General features: G+C 37.5%; 1 protein-coding gene across 2 annotated transcripts in view; it reads left to right on the top strand.

Annotated features, from left to right (window-relative positions):
- Positions 1-15,774, top strand: part of GANC (glucosidase alpha, neutral C) — a gene marked incomplete at both ends in the record, with an annotated part of 69,988 nt that overhangs the window by 15,856 nt on the left and 38,358 nt on the right. For both annotated transcript variants that reach the window (XM_079699903.1, XM_079699902.1), the window contains 2 exons: positions 7,511-7,693; positions 14,481-14,529. In XM_079699903.1, coding sequence (XP_079556029.1) covers positions 7,511-7,693; positions 14,481-14,529 — 232 coding nt within the window. The remainder of the gene's footprint in view (positions 1-7,510; positions 7,694-14,480; positions 14,530-15,774) is intronic.

Raw genomic sequence — 15,774 nt, 5'->3', positions numbered from 1 at the left:
ACGGCAGTCTCAGAAGTCTAACATATAATCTGTCTTAGAGTCAGAGATAAATTAATAATCAGTTTCTAGGTGGAAAAAAAATCTTTGGGGATTAAAGCATTTTTCATGTACCTGCAGAATCTGCATCAGTTCTCAGCACATTTTCCGGTGATATTTTAACTTGGTTCTGTCTGTTGGTTTGTTATTTTCTTTATATCATGTCACTAGGGAATATAAGATTATGCCAGATGCTTTAATTTTCACTACATCATTATCATAGTTTTATGTAGGTTATTTTTTTCCATGAAAATCTAATAAAAAGTTAATAAATTATGGGACTTCCCTGGTGGTCCAGTGGTAAAGAATCTGCCTTCCAATGCAGGGGACGCAGTTTCCATCCTTGGTCAGAGAACTAAGATCCCACATGCCGCAGGGCAGCTAAGCTTCCACACCGCAGCTACAGAGCCCATGAGCTCTGGAGCCCACACGCTGCAACTATAGAGAAGTTCGCGTGCTGCAATGAAGAGCCTGCGCACCGCAACGAAGGAGCCCACATGCCACAACAGAGATCCTGCGTGTTGCAATTAAGACCTGACACAGCCAAAAGAAAAGTTAATAAATTATAAGGAGAAATTAATTTAGCTATGCTAGAGCTATCATAAATTTAAAATATATCACTGAGCCACTACTATATGCTAAGAACTTAGGAAATAAGAATTAAAAAGGGACTATTCTCATGGCTTTGCAGTTTGGCAAATAAGAGAGAGAGAGAGAGAGTGTGTGTGTGTGTGTGTGTGTGTGTGTGTGTGTGTGTGTGTGTTTCCTCTTGGTCACATTACATTATTTTTTACTCTCCTGTACGATTCATTTTACTAGTAGACCTTTAACATTTTTACATCTGTGTTCATAAGTAACATTAGTCTATAGTTTTTCTGTGCTATCTTTGCCAGGTTTTGGAGTCAGGGTGATATTAGCATTGTATAGTAAATGTGGTATATTAGTTTTGCTTCTATTTCAGCCTTTTTCTAGAGGACCTTTGGCTACTGTAGTAACTAAAAACTACATTTCTCCTTTTCCCAGACTCCCATGTAGCTAGTTTCTGATGTAATCCAGGTTCCACCAATCAGATGCACTTACAGTTATCTTGATTTCAGAACTGAGTCTCCCATTTTGCTGGTGTGCATCGGCAGCTATAGAATGACTCTAGAGACACTAGTTAGGGCAGTGGTTTCCCGATCTCTGATTGCAGCTAAGTTGGCATGATCCTGGAGCCCAGCAGTTGCCACATTGACTTCTGATTACCCAGCTTCCTGATTCCAGCTAAGAGAGAAGTTCTGTTGGCCTGCAACTATGCAGTATTGTTCTAGGAGTCATTACTGGACACTCAGCCAGGAACCTGCTACCTCAAACCTTCCATGATGTTGTAAGCTAATAATTCCTCCATATTAAGTCATTTACTTTCTGCTTAAAATAGCCAGAGTTGTTTCTGTTATCTACAGTTGAGTTTTGGTTAACATAGTCATTGATATCAGAATGAGTATAAGCAACAGACCCTCAAGGATGGGAATCTGAGCTTAGTTAGCTGATCTACTTGGATTTGAAGGCAGTGAGGACCTGGTTTTCATTAGATGGTGAGATATTAGTGTTTTGGGCTGAATACTACCCTCCCCAACCAGACTCATATGTTGAAGCCCTAACCCCCCCATACCTCAGAATGTGACTATTCCGAGATAGAGCCTTTGAACAGGTAATTAAGTTAATATAGGGTCATTAGGGTGGGCCCTAATCCAATATGACTGGTGTCTTGTAAGAGGAGGAGATTAGGATACAGATAACACAGACAGAGGGATGGCCATGTGAGGACACAGCAAGAAGATGGCCATCTACAAGCCAAGAAGAAAAGCCTCAGAAGAAAACAAACCTGCTGACACTTTGATCTAGGATTTCCAGCCTCCAGAATTGTGAGAAAATAAATTTCTGATGTTTAAGCCACCCAGTCTGTGGTATTTTGTTATGGCAGCTCTAGCAAATTAATACGACTAGCAATAAACCACGGCATTCTGTGGCAGTCACTTAAATTACTACTTGTGGTTGCCTGAAATAGAGTGCCTATTGAAAGCACGGCTCTGGCAAACCAAGTGGTGGGGCCATAGCATAGCATGATTGCCATACAAAATTCAAAACTCTGAGGTGGCCTGGCTGCTATTAATTTCACTGAAGAACTTAAAGAAAACAGCAGTTTCAGGCTTTTAAATTCTTAGCATTGTCAGAAACCTAACAGATTTCTATGACAATCCTAAAAGTCATATCTACAGAGTCCTTGTAGCTGAAAATCAGATACAGTTAGGTTCTGTGGTTTGCTGAATTAGAGCGTAAGTTGAATTCACAGCTTCATCAGGTCTATGAATTTAGGGCATCAACTGTGAAAAGGTAGGACTCCCCAAAATTGAATAGCAACATTTGGGAAGATTTGGATAACCCTGAGTCCCAAACCTCAAAATTCCACTGAGCCTCCCAGTTCAGCAGAAGCAGCTCCTTCTCCTCCATCTGATAAGGCTGATCTCACCTGCTTGGACACCCTGTGTTAACCTCACCTGAAATATACTGTGCCAGGGGATTCCAGTGCTCCCTGTGCTTCACCCTTACCACCCTTCACTGCCTCCAAACCCACTATCGAGTCAGAACCCAACATGCCTAGGGAGCCAATTACAGTCAAACCCAGGAGAAAAAGGCTTACACACCTAAAGAATGATAAGATTTTATACTGGCAAAAATCTGGGAAATATGCATGGAAATGATTTCTGAGGGACTTCTAGACCAGAAGGAAGGACCATAATTTTAGGATCATGCTAAATTTACTGACATGGTTACAGGTACCAGAGAATCCAGATTTAATATGCTAGCTTAGACAGCTGAAAGTGGTTCTAATTATTTGCTTGGTTAAGTATAACTTGAACTCAGCTATGGACTGTGCTGAATGAAACTGAGATACCAGAAATTCCTTGGTGCCGTGTAGAAGAAATGATTCGTAGACTTAGGGAGATAAAGATGTTGAAGTGGATATGTCATATGCACCTAGCCCCTAATTCTGTTCTCCAAAGGATCCAAAAGATACTCCCTTCATTGAGAAATACATTAGTGAGGGAACACTTGGAAAGCATTATAGTGAGTGAATGTCTTTTCTGAGCTAGAGATAATAGTGGGAATGGTACCATTAAAATGGGCTCCCTGATTTCAGGGGAAATCATGAGACTCTAGGTAGCAGAGTCAAAGTAGCAGCATTTAGTTGTAAGAGACAAGGTAGATGTGTTTCCATAACAGGGCCTGTGTGGTACTCAAAATGGCTCAAGCCTCAGGGCAGTCCACAATACGTCAAGGGGTCCATTAGACTGAAATACATGGACTAGAGTCCTACGTGACAGAATAATCAAAAGAACTCTATTTAGGTTTGATGAACAGTGAGACACAACCTCTCAAACTACAAAGTTAATTTCCAGAACCCAAAGCATCTTGCTTGAGGGGCAGGCCTAGAATCCATGGAGGAGGTTGTAAAGATATAATAAGATCATAAACTATCCCTCCTAATCCTCCCTAAAGAGGCCTGTGACCAGGGTGACTATGCACTAGAAAAATATCTAAACCTAGGGATTTTATTTTTTTATTTTTATATCTCTATTGGAGGATAATTGCTTTACAATTCTGTGTTAGTTTCTGCTGTACAACAAAGTGAATCAGCTATATGTATATATATAACCCAATATCCCCTCCCTCTTGGGCCTCCCTCCCACCCTCCCTATCCCACCCCTCTAGGTCATCACAAAGCACTGAGCTGATCTCCCTGTGCTATGCAGCAGCTTCCCACTAGCCATCTATTTTACATTTGGTGGTGTATATACGTCAATGCTGCTCTCTTACTTCGTCCCAGCTTCCCCTTGCCCCTGTGTCCTCAAGTCCATTCTCTACGTCTGTGTCTTTATTCCTGCCCTGCCACTAGGTTCATCAGTACTGTTTTTTTAGATTCCATATATGTGCGTTAGCATACAGTATTTGTTTTTCTCTTTCTGACTTACTTCACTCCGTATGACAGACTCTAGGTCCATCCACCTCATTACAAATAATTCAATTTCATTCCTGTTTATGGCTGAGTAATATTCCATTGTATATATGTGCCACATCTTCTTCATCCATTCATCTGCTGATGGACATTTAGGTTGCTTCCATGTCCTGGCTACTGTAAATAGTGCTGCAATGAACACTGTGGTACATGTATCTTTTTGAATTATGGTTTTCTCAGGGTATATGCCCAGTAGTGGGATTGCTGTGTCGTATGGTAGTTCTATTTTCAGTTTTTTAAGGAACCTCCATACTGTTCTCCATAGTAGTTGTATCAATTTACATTCCCACCAACAGTGCAAGAGGGTTCCCTTTTTTTTTTTTTTTTTTTTTTTTTTTTTTTTTGTGGTATGCGGGCCTCTCACTGTTGTGGCCTCTCCCGTTGCGGAGCACAGGCTCCGGATGCGCAGGCTCAGCAGCCATGGCTCACGGGCCCAGCCGCTCCGCGGCATATGGGATCCTCCCAGACCGGGGCACGAACCCGTATCCCCTGCATCGGCAGGCGGACTCTCAACCACTGCGCCACCAGGGAGGCCCGAGGGTTCCCTTTTATCCATACCGTCTCCAGCACTTATTGTTTCTAGATTTTTTTGACGAAGGCCATTCTGACCAGTGTGAGGTGATACCTCATTGTAGTTTTGGTTTGCATTTCTCTAATGATTAGTGATGTTCAGCGTCTTTTCATGTGTTTGTTGGCAATCTGATGTCTACTTTGGAGAAATGTCTGTTTGGGTGTTCCACCCATTTTTGGATTGTTTTTTTTTTTTTGATATTGAGCTTCATGAGCTGCTTGTATATTTTGTAGATTAATCCTTTGTCAGTTGCTTTGTTTGCAAATATTTTCTCCCATTCTGCAGATTGTCTTTTCGTCTTGTTTACGGTTTCCTTTGCTGTGCAAAAGCTTTGAAGTTTCATTAGGTCCCATTTGTTTATTTTTTATTTTATTTCCATTCCTCTAGGAGGTGGATCAAAAAGGATCTTGCTGTGATTTATGTCATAGAGTCCTCTGCCTATGTTTTCCTCTAAGAGTTTTGTAGTGTCTGGCCTTACATTTAGGTCTTTAATCCATTTTGAGTTTATTTTTGTGTATGGTGTTAGGGAGTGTTGTAATTTCATTCTTTTACATGTAGCTGTCCAGTTTTCCCAGCACCACTTATTGAAGAGGCTGTCTTTTCTGCACTGTATATTCTTGCCTCCTTTTTCAAAGATAAGGTGACCATATGTGCATGGGTTTATCTCTGGGCTTTCTATTCTGTTGCATCGATCTATATTTCTGTTTTTGTGCCAGTACCATACTGTCTTGATTACTGTATCTTTGTAGTAGAGTCTGAAGTCAGGGAGCCTGATTCCTCCAGCTCTGTTTTTCTTTCTCAAGATTGCTTTGGCTATTCAGGGTCTTTTGTGTTTCCATACAAATTGTAAAATTTTTTGTTCTAGTTCTGTGAAAATGCCATTGGTAATTTGATAGGGATTGCATTGAATCTGTAGATTGCTTTGGGTAATATAGTCATTTTCACAATGTTGATTCTTCCAATCCAAGAACATGGTATATCTTCCCATCTGTTTGTATCGTCTTTGATTTATTTCATCAGTATCTTATAGTTTTCTGCATACAGGTCTTTTATCTCCTTAGGCAGGTTTATTCCTAGGTATTTTTTTTTCTTTTTGTTGCAGTTGTAAATGGGACTGTTTCCTTAATTTCTCTTTCTGATTTTTTGTTGTTAATGTATAGGAATGCAAGAGATTTCTGTGCATTAATTTGTATCCTGCTACTTTACCAAATTCATTGATTAGCTCTAGTAGTTTTCTGGTGGCATCTTTAGGATTTTCTATGTATAGTATCATGTCATCTGCAAACAGTGACAGTTTTACTTCTTCTTTTCAAATTTGGATTCCTTTTATTTCTTTTTCTTCCCTGATTGCCATGGCTAAAACTTCCAAAACTATGTTGAATAGTAGTGGTGAGAGTGGACACCCTTGTCCTGTTCCTGATCTTAGAGGAAATGCTTTCAGTTTTTCACCATTGAGAATGATGTTGGCTGTGGGTTTGTCATATATGCCCACTTTCTGGAGAGTTTTTATCATAAATGGGTGTTGAATTTTGTCAAAAGCTTTTTCTGCATCTATCGAGATTATCATATGGTTTTTATCCTTCAATTTGTTAATATGGTGTATCACATTGATTGATTTGCATATATTGAAGAATCCTTGCATTCCTGGGATAAACCCCAGTTGATCATGGCATATGATCCTCTCAATGTGCTGTTGGATTCTGTTTGCTAGTATTTTGTGGAGGATTTTTGCATCTATGTTCATCAGTGGTTTTGGCCTGTAATTTTCTTTTTTTGTGACATCTTTGTTTGGTTTTGGTATCAGGATGATGGTGGCCTTGTAGAATGAGTTTGGGAGTTTTCCTCCCTCTGCTATATTTTGGAAGAGTATGAGAAGGATAGGTGTTAGCTCTTCTCTAAATGTTTGATAGAATTCACCTGTGAAGCCATCTGGCCCTGGGCTTTTGTTTCTTGGAAGATTTTTAATCACAGCTTCAATTTCAGTGCTTGTGATTGGTCTGTTCATATTTTCTATTTCTTCCTGGTTCAGTCTTGGGAGGTTGTACTTTTCTAAGAATTTGTCCATTTTTTCCAGGTTGTCCATTTTATTGGTATATACTTGCTTATAGTATTCTCTCATGATCCTTTGTATTTCTGCAGTGTCAGTTGTTACTTTTCCTTTTTCATTTCTAATTCTGTTGATTTGAGTCTCCCTTGTTTTCCTGATGATAGACCTAGGGATTTTAAGTGCTGTCTCTGAGCTTATATAACTCCTGGGGATCCAAAGCATCCTAAAAGTCTACGTGTCAGAGTGGGCTGTTGGAAGTCAGATGATAAGTAAACAAAAGCTTCACCTTTCCATCTCACTTTGGACTGAGTGAATCAATAACCAAATCTGTGTTATTTACTCAGTTGCTGAGTGTAGGGTTGGAACGAGAAGGAAAAGCAAAATGTTTAAATTGTATGCACCAACTTGTTACTAGACTGTCCAGACCAAAGTAATAATGATGATGAGAGCTAACATTTACTGAGTGCTTATTATGTGCCAGGCTCTGTGCCAAGTGCTTTACATGTGTGATCTCATTTAATCCTCTCAAAAAGCTCTATTTGTTCTTGCTTTTATCATTTCCACTTTACAGATGAGGAAACCAAGAACTAGAAAGATTAACTTGTCCACAGTTATACACCTAGTGCGTGGGAGAGCTATGTTTAGTCCAAGCTTTCTGACACCAAAGCCCATGCTCTCAATTACAGCTCTCTACTGCCTTATCTGTGCTATGTCACATGAATATTGATTGAATTGAGAATTGCATTGAGCCATGTAAACCTATAGCAATTTATTTTTCTCTTCCTGCCTTGTTTTCCAGGCTGATTTCATGCTCAGGGGATACAGGCAGTCTCGTACTGGCAAATGGAAAAGGAGATCTGAAGTGTCACATCACAGCAAACCCATTCAAGATAGACTTGGTATCTGAAGAAGAGGTTGTGATGAGCATAAACTCCCTGGGCCAATTGTACTTTGAGCAGCTGCAGATTCCTCCCAAGCAAAGGTATTTTTGCACATTACTTAACACATAAAGAACTTAAGAAAACCTGATTGTGAATACCAGTTGCCTAAATAGATAATACATCACCATAGAAAACTGGTTTGCCTTATTTGCTGGGATATTGTTCTGAGAAATTTCATCTTTTCACCTGTGCAGGTGAATGCAGGCTTGATGATAAAAATTATTCTCAGACATTTGTGAAGATGACACTCTTAACACATCCTGTATGTTTGACTGAGGACATTCTCTACCCTACACATCCTTCTAAAAAAGCATCCTGTTAACTTTTTTTTTTTAAATAAATGTATTTATTTATTTTTGGCTGTATTGAGTGTTCGTTGCAGTGCGCGGGCTTTCTCTAGTTGTGGCGAGCAGGGGCTACTCTTCATTGCGGTGCAGGGGCCTCTCATTGCGGTGGCTTCTCTTGTCGCGGAGCACAGGCTCTAGGCGAATGGGCTTCAGTAGTTGCAGCACGCAGGCTCAGCAGTTGTGGCTCGCAGGCTCAGCAGTTGTGGCGCACAGGCCTAGTTGCTCCACGGCATGTGGGATCTTCCCGGACCAGGGCTTGAACCCATGTCCCCTACATTGGCAGGCAGATTCTTAACCACTGTGCCATCAGGGAAGCCCACACCCTGTTAACTTGATAGATGCTAATGTGAACTAACATGTCTTCAGAATTTCATTTTACCTCCTTAGAATAACATGAGTTACCTTAGACTTGAATAGTTGTCCAGGAATTTTCTGGAACCAACCATTTGATCAAAGCTGTTTGTGTGTGGGTCGCATGAATTGGAAGATAGTAGTAGAAGGAGATTCTTCTTCCATTTTTACCAATATTGTCTTTAAATCCTCCAGTCTTTCTATTTTTACCCAAATAATGAACATCTTATATGAGCTGCAGAAAGCATTCAACATAGTGATTTTTTTCTGAGTTTCAACTTATTTCTATTTTAAAATTTTAATATTAAAAAATCTTATTTTGGGACTTCCCTGGTGGTGTAGTGGTTAAGAATCCACCTACCAATGCAGGGGATGGGGATTCGAGCCCTGGTTCAGGAAGATCCCACATGCCGTGGAGCAACTAAGCCCATGTGCCACAACTGCTGAGCCTGCACTCTAGAGCCTGCAAGCCACAACTACTGAGCCTGCACACTACAACTACTGAAGCCCATGCACCTAGAGCCCATGCTCTGCAACAAGAGAAGCCACCGCAATGAGAAGCCCACACACCGCAACGAAGAGTAGCCCCTGCTCGCCGCAACTAGAGAAAGCCCGCGCAGCACCCCAAAAATAAATAAATAAATAAATAAATAAAATATAAACGACTTATTTTATCACAGAAATGTGTTCATTGAAGGAAAAACAGAAAATATTGAAAAGAAGAAAAATTAAAATACCCATAATCCTGCCACCTACTCTGTTAGTGCCTTTTGAATATAATTCAATTACTTTTTTTGACTGAAAATACTAATAGCATAACAAATCCCTGTGTATTTGTTATTTATATTTAATTCATTATTTATTTATATTTAAAGCATTAATATTTAAAACATTTTTTCCTTTTACTAAATTCCCATTATTTTTGTTTTATTTTGTTTTAGAGGTGATATCTAAGTTGGGCTTTTTAATTTTTATTTATTATTTTAATAAGCACATTGTACAAAGGTGTATATACACAGGGGGATCAGCTCGGTGCTTTTGACGACCTAGAGGGATGGGATAGGGATGGTGGGAGGGAGGTTCAAGAGTGAGGGGATATGGGGATATATCTATACATATAGCTGATTCACTTTGTTGTACAGCAGAAACTAACACAATATTGTAAAGCATTTATACTCTAATAAAGATGTGGGGAAAAAAGGTGTATATAGTGAAAAGTCTCCCTCACCATTTGTGCTTGAGCTACCTCATTCCATCCTGAAAGTAATCAGTGTTTCCAGTTTTCTGTGTGTCCTTCCAGAGATAATTTATGCCTATACAATAAGATTAATGTATTCTTTGTTTTTTCCTTTCCTGACACAAATGATATCATCTTTACACGTTATTCTGTACCTTGCTTTTTTCCCCTTTACCAATGTGGTAGTTCTAATTTCTTTAAAACAGCTACATAGTTTCTATTATATGGTTACACTGGGATTCATTTAGTTAATCCCTGCTAGTAGACTTTAAAGTTGTTTCTGATATTGTTTTACAATACTTACTTCATGAATAACCTTGTATATGTGTCATTTTGCATACATGCAAGTATATCCATAGACCAGAGTCATAGAAGTATAATTTCTGATCAAATGGTTTGTACATCTGTACTTTTGATAGATGTTTCCAAATTGCCTCCCATAGAGGTTGTGTACTAGGTTATATTTCCATTATTTGTATTTATCTTTGTGTTAGGAAAATTAGATTATCCACTTGGAAAAAAATGTAAGTTGGGTCCTAACCTCAGAACATTAGCAAAAATGAATTCCAGATAAATAAAAATAAAGCACACAAAAAAATAAAAATAGGAAAAAATGTAGAATTTAAAAAATCTTATTAGTGTAAGAAAAACTGAAGAGCCATAAGGAAAAAGGTTGATTGATTCGATTACTTAGAAATTTTAAACTTTAAACTTTATTATAACAGCAAAAACAAAATACAAACAAACAAAAAAACTTGAACAAAATGAAAAGGCAAGGACTTGTAATTTCCAGTCTGGCATGTGAGGAGCTCAGAAGTTGCCACAAACAAGAATGAAACGTCAATCAAAAAAAAAAAAAAAAGAAAATTACTCAAAATACAATATAGACCTAAATGTAAAACCTAAAACTATAAAACTTCTAGACAATAATGAAGAAAATCTTGAAACCTTGGATCAGGCAAAGATGTCTTAGATATTACACCAAAAGCATGATCCACAAAAGAAAAAATGGGTTAAATGGACATAACCAAAAGTAAAAATGCCTGCCCATTCAAAGACTATATGAAGAAATAGGTTATTATTCTTCCTTTAATTTGCATTGACTATTAATTATTTTATTTTGCTTTATTTTATTTTATTTTACTGTAGTAAGAGCACTTAACATGAGATCTACCCTCTTCACAAAATTTTAAGTGTTCCATACAGTATTGTGAACTGTAGGCACAGTGCTGTACAGTAGGTCTCTAGAACTTATTCATCTTACTTAACTGAAATTTTATGCCCATTGATTAGTAACTCCCCATTTCCCCCTCCCCTTAGCCCCTGGCAGCCACTGTTCCTCTTTGAGTCTATGAATTTGACTATTTTAGATACCTAATATAGGTGGGATCATGTAGTATTTGTCTTTCTTTGACTGGCTTATTTTATTTAGAAGAATGTCCTCAAGGTTCATCCAGGCCTTAGACTTTGTTCATTTGAGTATGAGTTGCTTCAAACTGGAGGAAATGATCTGGAAATGTGTTAAAATTTAAAATAGTCATACTTTTGAACTAGCAGTACTACTTTTGGGACTTTTGTAATCAAACATACATGTATCTAAGATAAATGTATGAAGGCATTTATTGTGGCATTGTCACAGTAAAAAACTAGAAAAACCTGAATAATTAACCATAATTATAATAAAATATTATTCAACAATAAAAAAGGGATATTAATCCCTCTGTATAATGATTCAAATAAAGCTTTAGTATATTAAAAAAAAAAAGAAGACTATATGGGGCTTCCCTGGTGGCGCAGTGGTTGGGAGTACTCCTGCCGATGCAGGGGACACGGGTTCGTGCCCCGGTTCGGGAGAATCCCACATGCCGCGGAGCGGCTAGGCCCGTGAGCCATGGCCGCCGAGCCTGCGTGTCCGGAGCCTGTGCTCCTCAACGGGAGAGGCCAGAACAGTGAGAGGCCCACGAACCCAAAAAAAAAAAAAAAAGACTATATGAAGAGAATGAAAAGATAATTCATAGACTAAGAGAAAATATTTGCAAAGTATATATCTAATAAAGAAGTTGTATGTATTGATATAATATAGAAAGAATTCTCAAAATTCAAGAAAATAATCTAATAAACAAAAGATTTGAACAGATATTTCACCAAAGAAGATATACAAGTGACGAATAAGCACTTGAAAAATATGTTCAATGCCATTAGTCATTAGGGTATTGCAAATTAAAACAGTGACGTACTACCACACACCTATTAGAATGGCTAAAGTTTAACAGGCTGACCATATTGTTAATGTAAATTGACCAAATAAAATTATATCCTTCTTAGCAGGAGCTGATAAACTGACACTGGGCTTGGAAATGTAAAAAAAATTTTCTATAGACAGGGTGAACTGAAACCAGGGAAGAGTGAGTTCACTAGATGGGGGAACATGGCTATTTGGAGTGAAAGGTCAGTCCACAGCATCGTAATAACACTAATGTGTATATTCACAACAAAGTAATGTCACTACATTTAATAGACAGCACCAAAAAGTAGACATAGTGGGGACAAAAGTTCCCTGATATAAATGGCTGCCTAGACTTATTGTCCTTGTGGATCCTTGGGAGGCATTCTTTGAGACCAAATTGAGACTGGTCCCTGGGCAGAGTGTTGCTCTCTGCCTGTTGAACATTCATGCTGCAAGAAGAGATAATGAGCCTTATTCTAAGTACAGATGTACCTTGTACTTGTGTAATGTCCTAAAGGAGAATCATAGTTTACATACAATCTTGCAATCTTCTGCTATGCAAAGGGTTTATTTTGCCTTTTTCAATGTATCTGCTTGACTTAGGCACTTTGATCAAGGAAAAGAAAAATAAAACACCTCTGAACTCTGATCTTTCACTGCTTTTGTACATTCTGATTGTGAAGTTGAGGGTAAGGATGTTCAAAAATCCATGGGGAATTTTTATGCCTTCAGAATATTGTGCCTGTTCTAATATGATGAGCTTTTAAAACACTTCGTTAAAACATGAATCAATATGTGTAATTGTATAGATACTCAGCTAATTTTGAATGCTGATGATGGCATAACTATATATAAATATAAATATAAATTTTTATATCCAAAAATATATTCTTGTGTGCTGCTTTTCCTACCTGGCATTGTTATTTCATATAATGAAGATTGTTTTCTTTTTTACTAACTCATTTCAAAGAGAAAGAATTTTACTTATAAGCAAGCTGTTTTTCCCCCAAACATTCCAAAACAATTCTTTTTCTTCTTTGTTTTTTTCATCCAATAAATGATAGCATTATGATCTTTAAAAAAGAAAATAGCAGAGCAGTTTTTCAGTTATCTGAAACGCTGTCTCCTGGGCTGCAGTCCTCATTTTGCCCCCAATAAAACTTAACTCCCGACTCTCAAAAAAAAAGAAAGAAAATAGGAGTAGTTATATTAATTTCAGAAAGAGCTAACTTCAAAACAGGGAAAGTTATCAGGGATAAAGAAGGCCATTATATAATGATAAAGGGGTCATTCTCTGAGAAAATGTAACAGTCAGCAAACCTTAACGTGTATGTGCCTGATAACAAAGCATCAAAATACTTGAGGCAAGAATGATAGAACTGCAAGTAGAAGTAGATGAATCCACTATTATAATTAGAGACCTTAACACCCTTCTATCAGGAATGGACAGATTCAGCAGGGCGAAGATCAATAAGGACATATTCTAATTCAAAAGCACCATCAATCAGCTGGCTATAATTGACATCTATAGTCTCCCTCATCCAACAACAGTAGAATACACATTCTTCTCAAGCTCACATGGAACATTCACCAAGACCATATTTTGTGTCATAAAACACACCTTAACAAATTTAAACAAATGGATATCATACAATGCCAGCTCTCAGACCACAATGCAATTAAACTAGAAATCAACAACAGAAAGCTGGAAAATTCCAAAATACTTGAAGATTAAACAACATGCTTCTTAATAACACAAAGAAGAAATCTAAAAAGAAAGAAAGGAAAAGATTTCAAACTAAATGAAAATTAAAATACAACTTATCAAAATTTGTGGGATGCAGCAAAAGCAGTGCTTAGAGGGAAATTTGTAGCATTGAATGCAAATATTAAGGGGTCAGATGCATTTGAAGAGAGGCACATAGGAACTCCAAAAGAACAAGTCATTTCTGTTGCTTATGCTCACTGGTAGGTTCATAATTGTTCACTTTAGTATTATTCTTTAAACTCTGTGCGTACATTATATACTCTTCTATATGCATGCTGCATTTTACACTAAAGAAAAAATTAATGTATAATGAGTATGAATAGACAATTCACAGAACTAGAAATACCATTTAATGTATAAAAAGGTAGTCTGCATCATTAATGGTACAAGTTCAAATTGAAATGCATTATCTTTTCTAAAACTTTAGATTGGCAAAGAGTTAAAAAAAAATCCATGAAGTCTAGTATTGTTAAGAATGGAAGAAATATGCACTCAAATACAACTATAGGTGTTAGAATAAGTTGTCATCATCCTGCAAGACAGTGCATCATGTTGCTCCATTCTAGGGTAATATTGCGCGAGAGGAACTGTGTTCTACCTTGTTTATGTTTTGTTTAAATACCAGGAACATGTATTACATTTATAATAAAAAAACTGATTAATGTATTTTTAAAAGAGTTAACAAGAAAATTCAAATCTATCTACATTTTATAAGAAATCAAGCTGTTGGATTAATGTTCATCATAAATGTTTAATTTCGTAAATTTATTTTTATAATGATGTTATTTTTAATAAGTTAAAGGATATAATTTATGGGGTCTCAATATTTGGAAATGGAAATCTTTATCATTGAACAAATTGTCAGTCTTGCCATGAGTGAAACAACTTTATATTACAGCAGAGCTTCCAAGGAAAATGAGGAGGATACATCAGATGACACCACTCAGGTAATCTACATAGAGTAATTTATCTTTTTAAAATGTTTTTCACTATCATCATCATTATGTGGAATATAATGGGTCTGTTCTTCCCTTATACAGGTGGGTAGTTGGTAAATGCTTTACTACATATAAATGGGAGCTCCTGTAGGCCAGGCACTGTTCAGGGAATTGGTGCTGTATCATCAAACTAATCAGATTCCCTCATTATCATGGAGCTTACATTCTTCTAAGTCACATTAACTTTTTTGGACTTTAAGAGCAAAGGAGAACTATGGAAAGGTCTTAAGCAGCAGAGATACATGGTCTGATTTCTGTTTCGGAAAGATTATTTTGGCTAAATTTTGGAGAATGGACATTCCAGAAATCTCTTCATCCAAAGCCCCACACATCTTTAAAGGAACCCTGACAGTAGCTATGGCCACCAAGAATGGTGAAAAATATTTCCAGTGCAATAAGACAAATGCTTCTTCATCTTGAGAACTGGCCCATACTGATGAATATGAGAGAGAATAATTTTTCCATTTTCAAATAGGGAAGATAAAAACTAACACATTTGTGCCTTACACAGCTTTGTGACAATATATTAGATTAGCTTTTGGGAGACCTCTAATCAGATAGTAGTTTTGAGTCAAACACCCCCTTGCAGGAATCTGATGAAAGCTGTGAACCATCTCTGTAGAAAAAAACATTTTCTTTCCTACTGTTTCAGGGAGTTCGCAAACTTTAAAGCCTATCTAGACCTCAGGATAATAATCCCACGTTAAGAATTCAGGTGTCGTTTTAAAAAAAACAGACTCACTTTACAGAAGCTTTAATTATGAAGAAACAACCTAGAAATAGGGAAAGGGCTCACTTTATTATTATTATTGTTATTATTATTTATTTATCTATCTATTTATTTATTTTGGCTGTCCTGGTTCTTAGTTGTGGCACTCAGGATCTTCGTTGCAGCATACGGGATCTTTTAGTTGTGGCATGCGGACTCTTAATTGTGGCATGCATGCGGGATCTAGTTCCCTGATGAGGGTTGGAACCCAGGCCCTCTGCACTGAGAGTGTGGAGTCTCACCCACTGGACCACCAGGGAAATCCCTCACTTTTTAAAAAGAAATGTGCTTTTCACATACACACACAATTCTTTTAAAACTTTTTCATTTTACCGGAGAAAAGGTGACTTTTGTAAAGCTTGAAAGTTCATGGCTCTAGGTCAAAAGATAGTGAACCTGAGCAGTGGCCATCCCAGTTGACTTCT

Source organism: Hyperoodon ampullatus (assembly GCF_949752795.1).
Source record: "Hyperoodon ampullatus genome assembly, chromosome: 3".
Taxonomy (NCBI): domain Eukaryota; kingdom Metazoa; phylum Chordata; class Mammalia; order Artiodactyla; family Ziphiidae; genus Hyperoodon; species Hyperoodon ampullatus.
The sequence above is the reverse complement of the archived record's forward strand: the minus strand, read 5'-3'. Positions and strand labels throughout refer to the sequence as shown.